The sequence below is a fragment of the Aotus nancymaae genome, unplaced genomic scaffold (assembly GCF_030222135.1).
Source record: "Aotus nancymaae isolate 86718 unplaced genomic scaffold, 86718_ANA_hifiasm-v0.15.2.pri h1tg000057l, whole genome shotgun sequence".
NCBI lineage: Eukaryota > Metazoa > Chordata > Mammalia > Primates > Aotidae > Aotus > Aotus nancymaae.
In genome coordinates, this window is record NW_026988471.1 from 48,870,784 (window position 1) to 48,891,550 (window position 20,767).

Below are 20,767 nucleotides of genomic sequence, written 5' to 3' on the forward strand. Positions count from 1 at the left end.
TACTTAGTTTACAGAGGCAGCGAGGCCAAAGTACAATGATGTGACCCACGTTGTCCACATCACAGAACGAGGTAGGTGGTTGTGTTAAAAGTGGAAACCGGTCTCCTAGTTTACTATGCTCTTTCCATTATACTACAATCTCTCTAAGTAAAATACGCTACTAAGGATTCCTAGTCTCTACAGTATATATGCAGCTTGTAAAATATTCTCGAAGGAAAGAACAAAAAGATCATAAAATGTGCTATAAAGAACATTCCAGAAGCAATGTCAGAAGCTTAATCTTAACAGAAACTGCACTGCTCAATTTTCTATTCTATGTGGACAGGCAAAGGAAGAAAATGTCCTCTTCATGTTGGCTTACAGTTACTCATCTCATAAGACATTGCAAGTTTAACTGGAAGAGGGGAAACATTCAGCAGCCAAAACACTTTGATGATACTCCTGCCCCACCCCAAGAAGCTCTCAGAATCTCAACAAATTTTATACCATCAATAATTTTTGCAAATATTTGCTTTCTGAGATTAGCCTTCTGGAAAGTTCCATAAAATGAGGGGGCCTTATGGAAACATTTTAAAATTACATATTCCAAGTAAAATGAATTTTATATATTTATGTAATCCACATAAAAAGTTACTATCAATATTGTTATCTTCACATTGAAAAGGAACCATTTGATCAGAAGTTTTGGTAAATGTCCCTATTCTTGATATAAATCATATTTTTCTAAAGTAAACATCAGGCTAAATTGATTATCATTCAAATAAAAATTTCCTTTTTAAAAAACTTTTTAAAGGGTATTTACTTTAAAGTAGGAATATTAACAGGACTTTATGGAGGTAATTTTGATGAATACTCCTTTATTCTCTGAGTCTGTGAAAACTGAAATACACTTCTCCCCTATCACTATCCCTGCAGGATGGCTGAACAAACCTCATCTCATCTATTTGAAATGAATCCAATTTAATTCTGCCTGAGCAAAAATCTGTTTCCATAGTTTTAAAACATGCAATCATCCCAAGGTACATTGCCACTGTACCTTAAGTGGCTCAATGTTATCACTGAGAAAAATACACTTTGATTGAGAAAACAGTCCAGTGTGGCTGTTGAAAAATGAAATGACCCTTTCTGATATGTAATTTAGTAAGAGAGCTGATAAAAGCAGGCAGATATGGCCAGTATGGACAAAATTTAAAGGAAGATGCTTATTCAACCTGTAAAAATAGGTCAAAGGTTACAATTTTGAAATTAACATTAGAAATTTATCTCACATTTAAACTTCCTAGAATTCGACCAAGTCTAACAAGGAAGTACTTTAAATGTTATATGTATTGGTAGTCTCTCTGTATTGAAAGGATAATTGAAAAGTCAATTATGAGTTATGGAAAATTTTCAACAAATTACTCTGTTACTCAAATATAAATAAATTGCTTTCTTCCCTAATGTTTTTTCCTCATATATATATGCATTATTACCTGTCTTCAAACATATATATATATATATATATATATATATATATCACTACTTAAGAAAATGTTAATAACTATTAGCCCAACTTGAAAATACTATTGCTATAATTGAATACTTGTAATATATTAATTCAAATTATTTAATTGCTGTCATTGGTTTGTTAAAAAAAACTAAAAATTTTAAATATCTATTTATAAATGAACCTAATAATCTTTTATTTAAGTCAATATCTCCTCAAATGAACCGACTATTCACTAATTGATTAGATCATTTACTTCTATAAACTGCTACTGTCTTTAAACATGTAATAGCTTTAAAAAAAAGAGGCTCTTTTCATTGGCAATTAATGAGCAGTTAACTGTTTACCTTTTGTATTAATTAATACTATAAAATGCATACATCTTTATTTCTGCATTTCTAGTTATTTAGCTTTCAAATAAAATAGCTATTTTTACTTAAAAATAATATTTCTTAATATATGTTACTAACTGACAAAACACATAAAACCAGTGCTGCTAATTTTTTTCTTATTTTGTGGCACCTATGGTTTATAGAGGAACCATGGCAACTATAATTTCATTAATGATAAAACAAGATGACTAAGAAAAATAACTATTTCAAATTATATTCATACAAGTATTCTTAACTCTGAATGTCCGCTTGTGAGTTAATTTAGATAAAGAAAAGTATATCAATGTACTTGAGTTTCATTTTTCCTCTATCAGATTCACTTTAATAAGTTGCTTCTCATTAAGTGAACCATAAATCTATAACAACAATAACAAATCATTAATGAAATATTAGCAAAGAATGTTAAATGGAGCTATTGGGGAAGCATATATCTGTGCAAAGTCACAAGTCTTTATCCAAGGAACTAAGTGCTATGATGTTATTGGCAACCTTGTAAATCCTAACGAGAGAGAAAATCAACAAAAGGATCACACTCCAGGCAAATATTCCTACTAAAATGTATATTCCATGAGGGCAGGGGTTTTTGTTTACTGTTACCAATATATCCTCATGCCCTAGAAAAGTATCTGACACATGTAGAAAGTGATCAATAAATATATATTTGTGAACATCCTATAAGACATCCCTTTTTACTTTGCAGCCAAATGCAGATAGGAAAGGAAAAGAGAAAAAAGAAAATAAATGCACATGTAGGTGCTATATATCCAATACTACAGTTAAGAATTTACAGAATTTGTATTTTTTGGACATCCCTCTTCTCCTAGGACATTTCTCTATTCTGTTTCTCTCACCCTTTCCCACTCAAAGTAAAAATCAGAATCTATTTTCTTCTTTTTCTGGGAAATACATGTTAACTCATATTTACGGTGCTGATACAAACAACATTTGCCTTCTATTATTTCCTTCCAAATCGGATGCAGGTCTGTTTCAAACACAAGAAGTCAAAGCAAGTTTAAAAATAATTGTCATTCTTGGTTCTTCAGAATGTACTTTTCTAGAAAAGTAGGAATTGTGTGTTTGAAAAAGCTTTAAATGGCACCACTGAATATACTCACTTACTAAGATAGTAAAACAGAACAAAATGAAACAATCAATCTTGGACCAAGGAAAATACACAATTCTGAAAAAATTAACAACTGGATATGTACCAAGACTATAAATACCAGTAGGAATCTAATAGCATTTAATGGCATTTGAACAGCATCTAACAGCATTTGGAAGAAGGTTTTTAAATTTTTTTCCTGTGCTCTTCAGTGATGGAACACCGATATCCAAACCAGTGCCTGAAATGTAGTAGGCAATCAATAATTACATCTTGATTGAATTAACTTACTTCCAAGTTGTGCAAATGCCACATTTAAAAATTGTATTCTTCAAAAATTTTAGAGACAAGATTGAACAATAAGCTAATTAAAGTTAATTCTAGGTGAGGGCAATTAATCACATACACAAAATATCTTACCCCATATTTTGGGTTTGTGTTCTCATCACTCACCAAGAATCAATTCAAAATTTTTAAACTTCAAAATACAATAGAAGTATTGTACTATTTAAATATCTTTTCCAAGCTTAAATTTGCTTTCATTTTATTTTGAAGTGCTGAGCTTAAACAGACAAGTTTTTTCAAATATTTCATTAACTTCTTCATTTAAACTAAAAAGTGAAAATCCTATGTAATTAGAAGACAATCCACTCAGCTTGGGCTAGAGGAGGGTTATTGAATCAAGACTATCAGTTAGCATCTAACAAACCAAAACATAATCTTTTATAAAAAAGTCCACAAACCTCTAGTGAAAAACATATACACATTTCATATTCAAACAGAATGCATTATGTTAAGCCAGTCTCAAAAAAAACTGTAATGCCTGAGATCAGAAAAGTGTTCCATTTTAGAGAAGACACATCTGCAGAAAAGCCCACTATCATAAATAACATAGGACGAAAATGAAGGAATGAAATCCACAGGCTCACCTGGCTAATGGGTTCTTTTGTTGGGGGCTTTCCTCTTCTGGCTGTGCTAGTAGCCAGGGTCGTGGTAGTCTCCATAATTGATGTGGACATCTCTGACTGCATGGCAGTGGCTGTCGACTCAGTTGTCATAGAGGAAGGCACTTCACCAACCAGTCTCACATTTCCCACTATGGCGATGTTGGCATCGTTTTCAGCTGCCATATTCAGAACTTTCAAGCCATTGTAGTAAAGCCCAGAGAGCTGGCCCTGGAAGGGCTGGCCCTGCTCTTTCCCGCCAATTATTATGGTTGCTTGACTATTGAAGATTGTGAGCTGACGCCCTGTAAAAATAATATTACATACATGCAAAAATGTTGATTGTGAACTCTATATCTACAAAGGATGATAAAACACATCTTTCATGGGGTGAATAATGAGAGCAATAAACTATAAGAGAGGCAATTGGCTCATAATTCATTGCTTATAAATGAGGTGTCCATGAAATGCATAATTATTGGCAAATACTTGTAAATTCTCAACTTATTGTAAATGTAGTGCTTTTGCTAAAAGACCAATCAAAGATACGTATTACAAATCAGTTTTTAGTGGATCTCTTTCCCTTTTATGTCAAGATCTTATATTGTTGGTCTCTTAAGTCTAAATTGTTAAATTTAAAAAAATGTAAGATAACATTTCAAGTATTTGTCATTCTGAAATTACCACTGACAGAAACTAATACATAGTAGCTGAAATCTAATTTAAATTTTATGGTAAAAATTTCATAATTCACATAATGTCCACATATATCTACATGCTATTCTTTAGTATTGTTTATTTTTTGAAGGCATCATTCATTGTTATTTGGATTATTCTATTTTTCCGGCAATCACACTGAAAAGAAATGCATGGTTTACACTGAGCATGTCAGAGACAAAAAAATTCCAAAAATATTTTTCTGATTGGCTTTCAGCAAGTCTATCAAAACAAAACAAAATGAAAAAAAAAAAATAGCTTCAGATGTGAAAAGCGGCTTCAGGAATGATACACAAACCGATGGAGAAATTATGGCACATTTCCATCAAACAGCAATCCTTAACAACAGTACCATTATCATCAAATTGAGTATCCAGTTTTAGCAGAGTGTTCTCTGCTCATAAAAGCATGCACACAACTTTAAGTTCAGTTTTAATTAGGGCTTGTTCCCAAATCCTCTTAGAAGGTTGCAAACGTTAAAGGGACTTCATTATGACTGGCAATTCATATTGCCCACTATTTAAGATTCCTAGAGTTTAAACAAAGAGTTTTTTTTTTTTCAGGACCATAATAAAGATATCAGAACTACATATATTTTAGTTAATAATTTAGAGGCTGGAACATGTAATATAATCTATGAATGATTTATCATTTTGGGTTAATGCTTGGCTGTGAGTACCCTCATAGATTGAGTTAGTGGATTATATTTAACAGTCCCTTTAACCTTAAGTTAACTGGGTAAGATTATTAAACAGCTGGTACGTCTAAAAATGTATAGAAATTATTATACAAGGTATGCAAATATTACTATCTACATTTTACTGTTTTAAATTTGTTTTTAATTTAGTTTTACGGAAAATTTATTTTTTATGTTTATTAGTGTTACAATGAAGTACTACTTGGTTATGTTCAAATTATTTTTTTATTTGAAGTTTTAATCAATGTTTTTTACCTTTGTCGAGTAGCCATTCATCAACTACTCGACCAAGTCGATATGGAATTCGCTGTCTAGCAATCGCCAGGCGCTCGTTATCATTGTTTCCTTTAAAGTTTAAAGAGACATTTCATTGGTTAAAATCTGTAAGGTCAAAGGTTAAAAGTTAATACTTAAAGCTTGAGCTATACAGTTGCCACATGATTTTTTGAAATTTGGAATTTTAAAAAGTTCTACCTAGAACATTTCATGTTTCAGACTTGTCATTCATTCATTTATTTTATTTTAGCAAACAAAATTATTCCTATGTTAATTGAAAATTAGAAATCTGCATTTGAGCTAGGTTATTAAACTTATGTTATAGACAGACCCGAACAACCAATTTAAACAGCATATAATAGCTTTACAAAAAATGACCATTGACCTCAGGGTTTTGTCTTTTTGATGTTTCTTATTAACTAGTTAAACATGTTCAGGTGAAACAGGTTTAAGTTTTCAAAATACATTCAACCTCTTATTCGAGATTAATAATTTATGATCACCAAACTTAATACCATCTTTGGCACAATGAAGCATCTAAAATAGGCCTAGCATACTTTATTTTCTAGTCAGAAAACAGAAATTCTTATTCACTTCATTTAAGAAAACAACAAAGTCCAAATAATTCTTGTGTATCTCACATAAATTGGTTTATCAATCACTTGGAAATCACAAGAGAATACATCTTGCATCATCCAGATATGTTATTACAGGAAAAGGCTTTGACAAAAGTGACTTTATTTGAATGTCCTTGAGTTTCATTTAAAGCTTAACATGTTGAAGCAAGTAACATTTGAAAAATAACTGTATGTATGTTTTTATATAGTCAAGTATCTGCTTTTTATTAAGTTATTCTTTAAAAGCATGACAGCTTAAGGAAGAAATATAAGCCACAAACAGTGGCCCCTATTCATAGATCTAAACTAAGTGAGAGCCCTGCTTCTTTGAATAAAAAATTATCTCCTAGAAACACTGTTTAAATTGACCTTGAATATTGCTTGCAAATAGATGAGTGTTTTCTTGATCTGTAAAGCACTTAGGAAGAATCTGAGATGCCATCTCGGTGCTCAGTTGTGTATAATGCAAGATGAGATTTTCTATTCCATTAGAATTAACTAACATGGAAATTTGAGCTAAGACCTTTTAGCATTAGCTCAGATGAGGACTTAGAGGTGAAAGAAATGTTGAATGGTAGTACTACCTATATATAAAGAGTGGAGCATTTTGTTAGAGAAGATGAATAGATTTACATTTTATTCCTCTGATTTAGAATAATTCATAAATGCTTTCTTTTGCTACTCTTATGATATATTATACTTACCACAATAAACCCAGCATAATGCTGATTACACACTTTTGGAGAGATAGAAAAGAACTATATTTCAGACCTCATCAATTTGTCATTTGAATGTCTATATGGATGAAAATATTTCACACATTAATATTTAATTTAAAATGTAAATATCAAAGTCAAAGCAAATATAAAGTTTAATGAAAACATTAATGTGTATTTCTCTGTATTAAGTGATCATTAAAACATTGTAAAATAATATTTTATAATATGGGAATATAGCTTTGTTTAACTAATAATTTTTTAAAAAGGACACTAATGATAGAAAATTCTAATCCTGTCTTCGTTTTTTAAAAGTGTACACAACTTGTGTTCTCTTTTGTGTGTTTGCATGTATATATATTTGGAAATTTTTTTAAAATGTAAAACTAATTACTTTAGGACAGTGTGATTATTAATCAGTTACATGTTTTTGGCTTGTATGTGATTTTATATAATAATCCTGTTTTACATGTGTAATTTGAAAAGCAATTACAAAATATTTTTCAAAAATACCCTTTGCTCTATAGTCTTCTTTCTCCCTCAATACTCACACCAACTCATACTGGTATAACACTTCTGACAGCTTTATGATTAGGTGGTTCCTTATGTTTTTCATGCTAGAGTGTTCCAATCATCAGGAATGACCCACATTCTCTCAGACACCATCCAAATCTGGGTCACAAATCCCTCTTGCCCAATTACTACTACAGACCATTGACAGATCTCTCTGCATCTTCTCTGCAATTAATCACACCCATTTTCCACATATCAGCCAATATCTAATCATGCCACTTGTCTAGTATAACCCTTTCCATTTCCCTTAGGATGAAATCTGAGACCCTTAGTGAAGTTTATAAGTACTTCGTCTGATCCCTTCCTACCTCCCTGTCCCCTCTCACGGCCATCACTGCCTCACTTTGCTCTTTTTATCCTTATGAGACTTCTTTCAATTCTTCTAAAGCTTTTCTTTCTTCTCTCTGGACTTTGGCACCTGTAGCTTCCTTTATGGGAAATACTCTCCCTTGCTCCCACCTCATCTCTATCGTTCCTTAGCTAATCATTACTAATTAATGGAATCTTCTTGGCAGGAACGTCGCTTCCTCAGAAGGTATTCCCTGATGTCATCAAGTTAGGTTGGGACACCTGACTACATGTGTTGTAGCTCCTGAAACATGCCCTTAAGAAAGAAGCATTGAACTTGTAATTGCAAATTTGATCATTTGCCTTCAAACTCCAAATCTCCCTCCATGAGGTCAAATACTATATTACTATGTGTGCAGTATTTATTATTTCTTCAGTGCTTACTTGCACAATATCTATCACACACACTCCTATAAAATACCTGTAGAATGAAGTAGTCAAAAAAATTTCGTTTTTGGTTCTGGCAACTTCTGTTGTGCTATTAACTCATTCTTACAACCTAACAACATTCAAAAGAAAAAGAAAGCAAATACTAGTGTCCAGAGAACAAATCATTTGTAGCTAAGCTTCCCTTTATATGTGTTTGGTTTTTCCAAAGGAAACACCACATACTTCAGTTATAATTTTATTTTTTAATGAATTATCACTGATTTGAGCATCTCTATACAATCAGTTCATTATTTGTTTAATAATAACTTCCCCATGCCACAAAATTGGTAAACATAGTTATTATTAGTAGGGAAAGGTTGGGGGAAAAATTTCTAGATAAGGGGGGAAAAATTTCTAGATAAGTGTAGAAAAATGAAAGCTTTATAGATTATTTTAATGACTTTGAAAAAGAAAACATAAACACATAAATACATTCACACATACATCCATACAATTTGTCCTCATACATTTAACTGGTACTAACAGAGTAATTATGTGACTGATACAGTATAATGTAAGTCAACAGAAGATTTTGAAGATCCTTACTGATGCTCAGCTAAAGCAAGATCATAAACACTGCATTCCCAATGATTAACAGAGGTCACTTAACAACAACAACAGTAAAACAATTTAAAAAGTAGAGTAGGCAGTAGAGACAAGTATGAAAATATGTCATAATACGTAAGAAAGGTAGCCACACGAGGGGATCATATCTTCCTACTATCCTTGAATGTCAGATGCCTACTAATTCAGTGAGCACTGTTTTAAACTAAAGAACTTTTTAATTACAGGACAGACTTTATTCTTGTAGGGGTAATGAATGGGAAATCAGATGGTGTTTATTCAATTCAATATATGTCACTCTATTATCTAAACTCTTTGTTCTCCTACTAGAATAAAAACTAATGACTTTTCTGTGGCAAAATTACATACAGATAGATTGCGATATAATTTGGCTGTGTCTCCACCCAAACCTCATCTTGAACTGTAGCTCCCATAATCACCATGTGTCATAGGAGGGACCCAGTGGGATGTAATTGAATTATGGGGGTGGGTTTTACCCATGCTGTTCTCATAACAGTGAATAAGTCTCATGAGACCTAATGGTTTTATAAAGGGCAGTTCCCTTGCACATGCTCTTTTGCCTGCCACCATGTAAGACATGCCTTTGCTTCTCCTTCACCTTCTACCATGATTGGGAGGCCTCCCCCACCATGTGTAATTGTGAGTCCATTAAACTTTTTTTTCTTTACAAATTATCTATCCAGTCTTGGGTATTTCTTCATAGCAGTATGAAAATAGACTAATACAGTAAATTAGTTCCAATATAGTGGAGTACTTCTATTAAGATACCTGAAAATGTGGAAGTGACTTTGGAACTGGGTAACATAACAGGCAGAAGATGTAACAGTGTAGAGGGCTCAGATGAAGACAGGAAGGTGTGGGAAAATTTGGAGCTTCCTAGAGACTTGTTGAACGGTTTTGACCAAAAAGTACAGTCTGAGGAGGTCTCAGATGGACATGAGGTACTAACTGGAAACTAGAGCAAAGGAGATTGTTGCTATGTTTTAGCAAAGAGACTGGCAGCATTTTGTCCCTGCCCTAGAGATCTGTGGAACACTGAACTTGAGAGAAATGATTTAGAGTATCTGGTGAAAGAAATTTCTAAGCAGCAAAGTGTTCAAGATGTGACTTGGGTGTTCTTAAAAACATTCAGTTTTATTCATACATAAAGATATGGTTTGGAAATGGAACTTAACATTTAAAAGGAAAGCGGAGCATAAAAGTTTGGAAAATCTTCAGCCTGATAAAACAATAGAAAAGAAAATCCCTTTTCTTAAGGAGAAATTCAAAAACCCTTTTCTAGCTGAAGAAATTTACCTAAGTAATGAGGTCCCAAATATTAATTGCCAAGACAATGAGGAAAATTTCTCCAGAGTATGTCAGAGATCTTCACAACAGCACCTCCCATCACAAGCCAGGAGGCCTAGGAGGAAAAAATGGTTTCGTGAGCTAAGCCCAAGGCCTTGCTGCTTTGCACAGTCTCAGGACTCAGTGTCTTACATCCTAGCTGTGACTAAAAGGGGCCAATGTACAGCTCAGGTCATTGTTTCAGAGATTGCAAGCCCCAAGCCTTGGTGGCTTACAAGTGGTGTTGAGCCTGCATGTGCACAGAAGAACTGAGGTTTGGGAACCTCTACCTAGATTTCAGAGGAAGCATAAAAACACCCAAATATCCAGGCAGAGGTGTGCTGCAGGGACAGAGCCCTTGTGGAGAACCTCTGCTAGGGCAGTGGGGAAAGAAAATGTGGGTGAGGGCCCCCACACAGTCTCCACTGGGGAACTGCCTAGTGGAACTGTGAGAAGGGGACCACCATCCTACAGACCCCAGAATGGGAGATTCACCAACAGTTCGCACTGTGAACCTGAAAAAACTGCAGATATTCAACATTGACCCATGAAAGCAGCCAGGAAGGGGGCTGTACCCTGCAAAGCCACAGGGGCAGAGCTGCTCAAGACCATGGGAACCTACCTCTTGCAACAGCATGATCCAGATGTGAAACATGGAGTGAAAGGAGATCATTTTGGAGCTTTAAGATTTGACTGCCCCACTGAATTTTAGACTTGCATAGGGCCTGTAGCCCCTTCATTTTGGCCAATTTCTTCCATTTGGAACAGGTATATCTCCTCAATGCCTATACCCTTGCTGAATCTAGGAAGTAACTAACTTGCTTTTGATTTTATAGGCTTATAGGTGGAAAGGACTTGCCTTGTCTCAGATAAGACTTTGGACTGTGGACTTTTGAGTTAATGCTGAAATAAGTTATGACTTTGGGGAACTGTTGGGAAGGCATAATTGATTTTGAATGAGGACATGAGATTTGGGAGGGGCCAGGGGAGGAATTACATGGTTAACCCACCGAAATCTCATCTCAAATTGTAGCTCCCATAATCTCCATGTGTCATAGGAGGGATGGGAGGTAATTGAATCATGGGGGTGGGTTTTTCTCATGTTGTTCTCTTGATAGTGAATAAGTCTCATGAGACCTAATGGTTTTATAAAGGCAGTTCCCCTGCACATGCTCTCTTGCCTGCCACCATGCAAGACATGCCTTTGCTCCTCATTCATCTTTCCACCATGACTGTGAGGCCTCCCCAGCCATGTGTAACCGTGAATCCATTAAACCTCTTTTTCTTTATAAATCACCCAGTCTCAGGTATTTCTTCATAGCAGTATGAAAATGGAAACATTGTTTACCAAATGAAGACACATCTAAATAAAATACAATGATGATGTCTTTTTAATAGATGATTCCCTAAATCCTTCCACCATTAGGTATAAAATAGCTCAGAATGTTTAGGTTCTCCAGGACGGGGCCTATATTTTTCCTTTACCTCATGATTTTCATAAAAATGTTATCTTGCACACTAAAACTGGTAATGGAAGTATATTATTTTAAATAATTTCTCAAGATGTATTTTATTTCTTTACAAATTCATGGTGATATTTACTTGTAAAATATCATTCAGTAGCTTTGCATGATTTTGTTGATTATATTTAATACTGTCCATAGATCAATATACATCTAGACAATACATGCAATTCAAAGGAAATAAAACAAACCATTTGATTGGGAAAGGTCAAAGGCAAAAATAATTTCCAATGACCTTTTCTTTCTTTGGAAAGCTTCATGATCTAATATTAAATATGCTAGAATATAGAAGCGTTACATAGAGCATTTGTGAATGGTCATTGTAAACGGGCTTAAGCTGATAGGTGAGATGAAAAACAAGTAGAATGTCCCTGAAAATTCAAATCAAAACAAAGTGGAATCTTTGGAAGAAGACACTTTTACCTTCAACTATTCTAAATCAGAGGTAAGGATAAAGCAATAATGACCCACTTTTCAAAGATCTATACACTCTAGGTTATAAAAAGGGTTCAAAACGAATTTCAACTTTTTTTAAAAGCATAAAACTCAACTATAGCAATGTGCTGAGCAAATAAGTTTGATTTATAAAAGCAGAGCTTCTCACTGAATAGTTAAAAGGTAACAATTTAGTCTCACACTTTTCCATGATAAAAGCAGGATAGGATTTTCCTTTGATTTCTTTCCTTTTTCCTCCAGTTAATTTTGTGTGGTTTGATCTGTTGGTACCTCCATTGAAAATGTCATTGACAACATACATGCCTCTGCGAAGTAATTTTCAAGCAATGAAACTGCATGTAAAATTTGGTTTATTTTCCTTTGATTTTCAAAAAGAATTAAGTATTTTTGACACAAGGAAAGACTCTCTTCCCCCCATTCCCAGTAGTAATGACATTGCAACCAATTCATAGGTGAAATCTCTAATTGGAGTGACCACTTAAGTGTAAGGTACTAAATGTCATAAATACTTCAAACAAGTTTCCTGGGGTGAAGAATTCAAAGGAAAATCTGATGGCTTATACTTGGAATATAAACCATCTATCTTTTATTAAATCCCAGATAGTTTTATTTGCCTATTTGTATAGCCTGAATATATTTATCTCCCAAAATTGATCTATTGAAACCTAATTCCCAATGTGATAGTATCAGGAGGTGGAGCCTTTGGGAGCTGATTAGGTTATGAAAACAGAGCTCTCATGAATAGGATTAGTGCCTTTATAAAAGAAGCTCCAAAAAACTCCCTCCCCTCCTTCTGTGATATGAGGATGCAGTGAAAAGATGATCATCTGTGAAAAGGAAGCAAGCCCTCACTAGAAATGGAGTCTTGTCCTTCCTAGTCTTTTGAAAGGAATAAACTTTTATTGTTTTCAAGCCACTCAGTTAATAACATTTTGTTATAATTGCCCAAATGGACGAAAACTCCATGCAACAATATTTGGTCACAGTTTAGTCTATTTATTCTATATGAACAAGCACACTTCTGGGAAATGAGAGTAATTTCAAAAAATCAAGGTAAGCAGCACAAAGCAATAAAGCTCAAATCCTTGACTTGAAGTTAAATTTCATGGTGTGACTCAGAGAACAAAGATAAATACAATTTTAATCATATTTTTATAACTATTGATCAGTAGAGTCAAGCTATATGAACGTCAGTGATGTATAGCTTTTCTTTCATCTTAGATTTTTACCCTTGTTGTATAATTTCTCCTCAGAAATAAAAGTGTCAGTGTTTGATATGATATATTAATATCTTTGGGGGAAAAATTTTAAAAATGCTATGAACCAAACATTTGTCCAGAATAATATGAAAATAAAAATAACAAGAACAAAAAAAATACTTGCTTCTTTGGAAGGCTTCTTATTTCTTGAGTGTTAACATTGGGAAAGGAAACACGAAAAGATTCTGAAAGTCATCTATCTCTCAAGAGAAGATTAGTAGTCTGTGTATAGACTGATTTTTAAAGGAGAATATGACATTTGGGTATGTCTGGGCCCAGAAGGCAAAGTAAAAGTTTAACATTGTTTTGTAAACTTACTCTGGTTTTAAATGCAACATAATCACATAATTTTCAACTAAATGCTACATGTATTGTTGTCACACAGACCATACAAATAACATAATGCCTAACTTAGCTGATAACGTTCCAAATAAGTAGACTTTGAACATCACTGGCACCTTTTGAGAAACAAAGTTTTGAAAACTATAGCTATTCTAATGAAAACATCTGTCTTATTTATTACTTTATTTCCTATATCATTAAAATGTGTACGTACCAAATACACATATCGAATTGGCTCCTCCCTCCTCCTGTTTCATCTTCAACCACTTATTTCTGACTATTTAGTCATTTTGTAATTTTTTTCAATTCCTTTAGCTAAGCCAATCCACTTTGAACATGACATTCTCGTTTGCATTGGAAATTTCTTGCATCCTTGTGTACTCAACATCCCTGCTCACCTCAACATCTCTGCCCACCTGAACACACACATGCAGAAACACACACACACACACACACACACACACACACACATACATCTGAGGCTGGCTAAATTATTTATTTTTTAAATATCAGCTGATACATTTCTCAAGGAAGCATTCCCTGTGTCCCCTACTCCTCCACCAAATTATTCTATTTAATGAATTCTTCCACTATGCATTCTTACAACACTTAGTAGTAATATCTATAATCCTGATCAAATAAGTTCAGGTAATTGATTCTAGATTCTAGATTTCTTGTGAGCAGGAGCCATGTCTGTCTTGTTCACTGCTGTATGCCTATGTATAACACAACAGTGGGTACCTGGTAATTGCTTGATAAGTAATTTCTAAATGAAAACCGAACCCATCCAGTTATGCAAAAATACCTTAAGTAGTATCTTGGCATGGCAATATAGTGGTTTTTCTTGTTCAAGATTCATAAAGATTGTTAGTGTCCACTAATTTTATATATATACACACACATATATATAATATAGTATATATATAAATATATGTATATATATAATTATATATGTAATATATATATGTAATATATATAGTGTCCACTAATTATATATATATGTGTATATATATACAATATATATATATTACATATATTTACATATATAATTATATATATATAAAATTTGTGGACACTAACAATCTTACATATATAATTGTGTGTGTGTGTGTGTGTGTGTGTGTGTATATCCACAAACACCATTGGCTTGTGAGAAGAACAGAGTTTTGCAAAATGTTGTAGTAAATTTTGCTTTGACATCACATTTCCTTTTTTCTTCTTGCCCATTTAGTGTCCACTAATTATATATGTGTGTGTGTCTATTTAGTTTATTTAGTTTAGTAGACATTAAACTAAATAAAGACAAAATATGTGTCTCTCTCTATATATAATATATAATTACTGAGTTATATGAAATGACTCAGTAATTATGCTTATATTTCATCAATTATGAATTTACCATTGGAGTATACAACAGGACAAATGTCTTAAATTTTATTTTTATACTTAAATACAAGTCAATGATTTATAGTCTGAGGTGACTTCTACTGTGGTGCAAACACATTAGCAGAAAAATTAATACCATATGAGATCCTCTTTTTTCTAATTGTCTAGAGAGCCAATCACACCAATCTTCGATTTGGTTAGAGGGAAATTCCTGCAAGGGCTTCAGTTATCTAACGACTGTGGACAAGAAACACAGTCTTAGACTCGATGAACCTTCCGAAATATGTCTGATCTCCAAGATTATATTTTCTAAATGTATTTTACTAGTGAATTCTTTCAAATAAATTGAAATGTTGATACTCTGGCTTCTCTTCAGATCATATTAATCTTTTGCTTTTTACTAAATTGAAATGTTAACCCTCCAAGGAGTATTTAATTCCAAAGTTCATCAATAAATACATCAATGCCTTCTAAAGAAAGCAGCTTTCATTTAACCACGGCAAAACTGATACAAAGTTGAAGCTTGCACAATCAGGTAGTAGAAGTTAAGGATCTTCCAGTCTTTGTAACATGAGGGCAGAGGCCTTCTAGAGTGTGCCTGATTCATAGCTGATAAAGAGCAGTGAGGGGCTTGGATTGCCTTCCGGACTGTTAAGACCTTACTGAATAATGAACACACCCTACAAGAATCAAAGGATGGCATTTTTCAGACAACAGGTCTAGAGCAGCCAGTCAGGCTACAATTAAGTTTTATGCATTCTGGAAAACCCAGTTTTTCACTATGAAAGTGGTCTGTAGGTAAAGAAACTAAAGAAAACAAAGGACCACCACAGAATAGGAAAATGATGTATTTCGTAGCTTTATGTTTTATGCATTCTGTTACTTGCTTATATAGGTTATCTTATTTAATCCTGATACTGATCCCAGACCATAAGTACCTTTTATTTCAGTGATGGAGAAACTGATGCTCAAGGAAATGACATAAAACTAATGCTGCATCATACATAATAGAAGGAGGAATCATTTGAACCCAGATATAGCTGACTCTAAAGCTATTCTGTGGAATAGTTATAAAGCAATATCTCTTAACATCCTGTGTCATAAGGACCAACATCTTCCCTTTAATCCTTATAGTTCTCTTTTCTATAATGGAAAATGTCATTAAGTCTTGTCTACGAAGTTTCTGTCTTACAGAGTCTGGGATGAGACTGCCTTTTCGGACACATGAAATCAGTAATCTTCCCCAAATCCACAAGGATTTATCAGGAGGATATATTTTATTGTCACCATTTTATAGATTAAGACAGTGAAGCAGAGGTGAATAAAGTGATCAAAGACCTGTAACAGTCAAGATCCCAGTAAGAAGTAGTATTTTGTTTTTTTTCCTTTTACAATGATACCCTGTATGTATAGTCATTTGAGATGTTCCAGGCATTCCTTGTCTTTACCCCTAACCTATAAGAAAAGCCACAAGCATAATAATCCACCAACTTCACTGCTTTTTGAATGTGGAACCTCTCCAGAAACATGTTGAAAATGAAGAAAGGGTCCTAGATGTGACACAAAAGACCGCTGTATTTCATTGGCCTGTGAGAGGAATAGAATTTTGCAAAATGTTACAGTAAATTTTGCTCGACGTCACATTTCCCGTTTTTCCTTCTTGCCCATTTCTTATCTCTGTGCTTCCTTTTACACATCTCCAGAAATGCAGTGCTTTCACGCCACCTGTCAATAACTCAAGGTGTACATTTACATCTGTGCTTCCTACACACAACTCATGTTCCAAAAATACTTCACTTTCCTTCTTCTCTACTGCCAATAATTAAACCCTGGTTTCTTTAATATAGCTTGGCTAGATGTTAGAAAAGCAATCTGACTCAATATAGTCAATACATAAGCAGGGACCATGTACTCTGAAATTATTGTACTCTGAAAGACATACATCAGTACATCACATGGATTCTATCGTTGGAGAGCTTACACTTTGTCTAGGGTGTCAAGAGGCAACATGAGGAAAGTTAAAAAACAATTCAAGTGAAAGTTCAGGATAATAGATAATGAGCCATGAGTATGCAATTAACCACCACGTGAAGTCTAGTTGCCATTGAAGTTCAGAGGGAAAATGGATTCAAGCAAAGAAGGTGTGATGTAACACAAACGATTACACCTACATCAGAATCAACATTTCATTGAAATAATAATGAGATAAAAATATGTCATCATATGAATATTAATCTTCCAAAGGTTGATAATTATCTTAAACTTCATAATGCTATTCACCCCTATATTTATTTTTAAATAAATACTCCCAAAGAAAACATTTTTAGTCTCAAAAAATAATTACAAGTATCAACAATGATTAAATATTTATGTCATGAGACATGAAAAAAACTCTGATAAAGTAAAATACACTGAAAATTGGCAAGAATTTGAGGGCAATGTGTAAAAGTGAAATATTTGTGTTAGCATGGAGAAATTAATAGTGATCTTTTTCAAACTTCAATTTTATATTATTGATACTACATTTACGCACATTTTAACTTTGTTCCTACTGCTTCCTTAAACACATACACACACACTCATTTTCTCTAAATTAAATGGAATATCTTAATGTAATGCTACAGCAAGAGGGGGTAGCAGCTCAAGAGCTCTGTCAGTCATTCTCTTAGCTAGAGAGAGCAAGCACAGCTTATGGGTGATGTGCTGTTCGTGACTAATGCTTCAGATGACATCCCAGCTCCTTATGTGAAACAGCAGGCTTTTATATCCAGTTAAACAATATCTTCATGCGAGACTGCCGTGATGTTGGGCATAGAAGGCCGTAGGCTGTCTACTGCAGAGTTCAACGGTGCTTTGGGGAAGAAATTAGAAGCTTAGTGCATGTCTAACTAGCTTAAGTAATTTCTCTCTTCACCTTCCTCTCTTATGTGGATTTACATTAAGATGTATCTAGTGTTTCTTTATACAAAGATTTGTAGAAGCGCTTGTTCTCACTGGCTACTTACATTCAAAAATTTTGGTTTGGATATTGTTTCATCAGATTAGCTCCAGATAAAGGTAACCTTGTGAATTTTGGATCTCATTGCCTGTGTGGAATTAACAGTGATTTACATTTTCTTCCCTACACCTTTAAAGGCTGTTCGTTACCCACTGCAAAGAGACTGGAGTATCATATCAAAAACCAGCAGCAAGAAATGAAAAGCAGCAGGGACAAGCAGATAACAAAATACAGAACCTGCTCTGATAAATTAAAGGTCACACTCTGTTATCATGCATACTAAAGAGTTCTTTTGTGCTAGCTGTGTAGCATTTAAGACAGAAGAATGGCTTAACAGCTACGAACACAGGCAGAGCCACTGATAGACATCACTAAATACTGAGAATAAGAAAAATGAAATGTAAGAGCAGCCCCACATTACCTTACAAATCGCATTCTGCCATTTTTCCAGTTATGAGAAACTTGAGCACTTTCTAAATCATAATGTCATAACATTTAAGCTTATCTACCCTAATAAAAACTTAAACATATTTTTTTTCTAAAGTATCTTTTTAGTTCTTGGTTTTTTAAAATCAGAAAATTACGTGGTTCAGATGAAATTTCTACCACTCCATATCAGTCTTGACTTTTAATATAGTCTTCTTAATATTCAAATTGATCCATGAAAGAAAAGATAAGTGAATATTTCATACATGGTCTGATGTGGCCTATAATGGAAATGAGAAAGTTCCCTATTCTCCAGTGGAAAAAAAAGTCTGATTATTAAGACATTCTAATCTTATATTCAATGGACTTCAATCTCTCTCTTCCAGTTGTAACTGGAATGCAAGATTTTTATTTTTTCAATTAGAAAGATGAGGTTTGTCCACTGTATGCAAATAATTTAAGATTAAATGCTCTAGAATTGCAAAGGACCAAGAATTGGATAAAGGTGCTGGATAATTGCTATCCCCCTTCAATTTTATAAAATGTAAAACTACTGAATTAAAATAACCATATTTCTCTTTTTGTAGATAAATTGAATACCATGGATATGAATTTAAATTCCTAAAATAACTTTCCCCTAATACAAGTTGATTTTCTCTACCAGCAATTACTTCTTTAAAGTAATTATCCAGTGGTCAGAATCACTGAAAAAAGAGAACTCTTGATGATTAAGACAATGGGCTCTAATTCCTGGGTTCTCTATTGATCAGCTGGATCAGTAGCATAACATCTTTTAACCTCCGTTTTCTCATCTGTAGATTTATAAAAATAGTACCCATAATATATGCAAGTATCTTAGCACAATGCCTGGCCCATGGTAAGCACTCAGTAAATATTAGCCATTTTACTGTGCCTTATGATGTGCCTTATATATCTAAGAATATGTAGATCACACAAAGTATTTTCTACACATCTGATCATAGTAAGTTGAAGTAAATGTGAAGAAGAGTGGAAAATAAATCTATTTTTCTTTCCCAGGATGAGTAATGGCCAAAGAGGTAGCCTTATTATGAGTGATGTCTGGAACGTAAGTATTTTATCAAAATCACTGCACTTTCTCCCAAGCAATGTCATCTCATTCTCGAGATTTGCATGCTACTTTTAAGTCAATGGGAACAACTGAAAAGAGGTCATTAACTGGAAGAAACCACACAAAAAGAAAAAGCCAACAGCACCTGCCTAAGGGAAAACAGAATTCAAGGTACCACCATCTGTTCTGTGACAGCAGCATGGTGACAAAAGCTGTTCCCAGAATAAGAATATTTTAGATAGAAATGAAGTCTTAAAATGACATTTTAATCCATATATTAATGCTTCAAATGGATCCACTTCAACTAGAATGCCTTAAACTCTTATTTTCAACCCATAATGCTCCTGGCAAAGAAGGGCCACAGAAACCATGGGCAGGAATTGTGGATGCTGCTTGATCCATTATCTGCAAAATGAGGTTTGGGGACTGGATGGCTGCCAAGCTGACCTTCAATGCTAATGACCCATGGTCCCAGGCCTCAACATGGTTTTGTAGTAAAGGCAAGAGTTAGACCACCTTGTTAAAACATGGTATCTGTGGATTTTCATGAGGAAATTAATTTTAGAGCCATTAAAAACAAAATACCTTAAATGTTTTTAACTCAGCAAATATCTTTAAAAAGGCAGTGAAATCTTTGGCTTGGCATGTTCTTTTCTTCCCCTCTGTCTCTCTTTTTAAAACTAACTTACGGTGCCTCGACAATTTTATGAAGAATTTCAGTTGGCATCTGTGGAGACCTTTATAATTAAGCCATTACATTTTTCTGAAATGTTTGATGTTTTAAGCTTGTCTTCTTTCTTCTTTCTGCTATATAGACACATACATCTCTTATCACTGAGACATTTCCCTGCATTCTTTCTACCCATTTACCACAGCATGTCATGGTTTTGACAGCCATTTTTAAGAGGAAGGCAGACATAGGTTAGATTTTCGGAGATTTCAGTTACACAAAGTGTAGTTAAGACAATGAAGGACAAGGCATTAGGATGCTAGGAAATAGAGAAGTTTGTCTCCTCTTCATTTGAAATTTTTAGCACAAAAGAGATTAGAGCAGAAAATGTTAAGAGGAAATCTGAGGA

General features: G+C 33.9%; 1 protein-coding gene across 28 annotated transcripts in view; it reads right to left on the reverse strand.

The window, feature by feature from the left end:
* Positions 1–20,767, reverse strand: part of NRXN1 (neurexin 1) — a 1,142,110-nt gene that overhangs the window by 134,748 nt on the left and 986,595 nt on the right. For 16 of the 28 annotated variants that reach the window (XM_064364080.1, XM_021675796.2, XM_021675811.2 and 13 more), the window contains 2 exons: positions 5,594–5,683; positions 3,910–4,229 (listed from right to left, as the gene is read on the reverse strand). The exons of 2 other annotated variants lie outside the window; for them this stretch is intronic. In XM_064364080.1, the coding sequence (XP_064220150.1) occupies positions 3,910–4,229; positions 5,594–5,683 (410 nt within the window). The remainder of the gene's footprint in view (positions 1–3,909; positions 4,230–5,593; positions 5,684–20,767) is intronic. 10 more of the 28 variants (XM_021675805.2, XM_021675804.2, XM_064364083.1 and 7 more) reach the window with 1 other exon arrangement.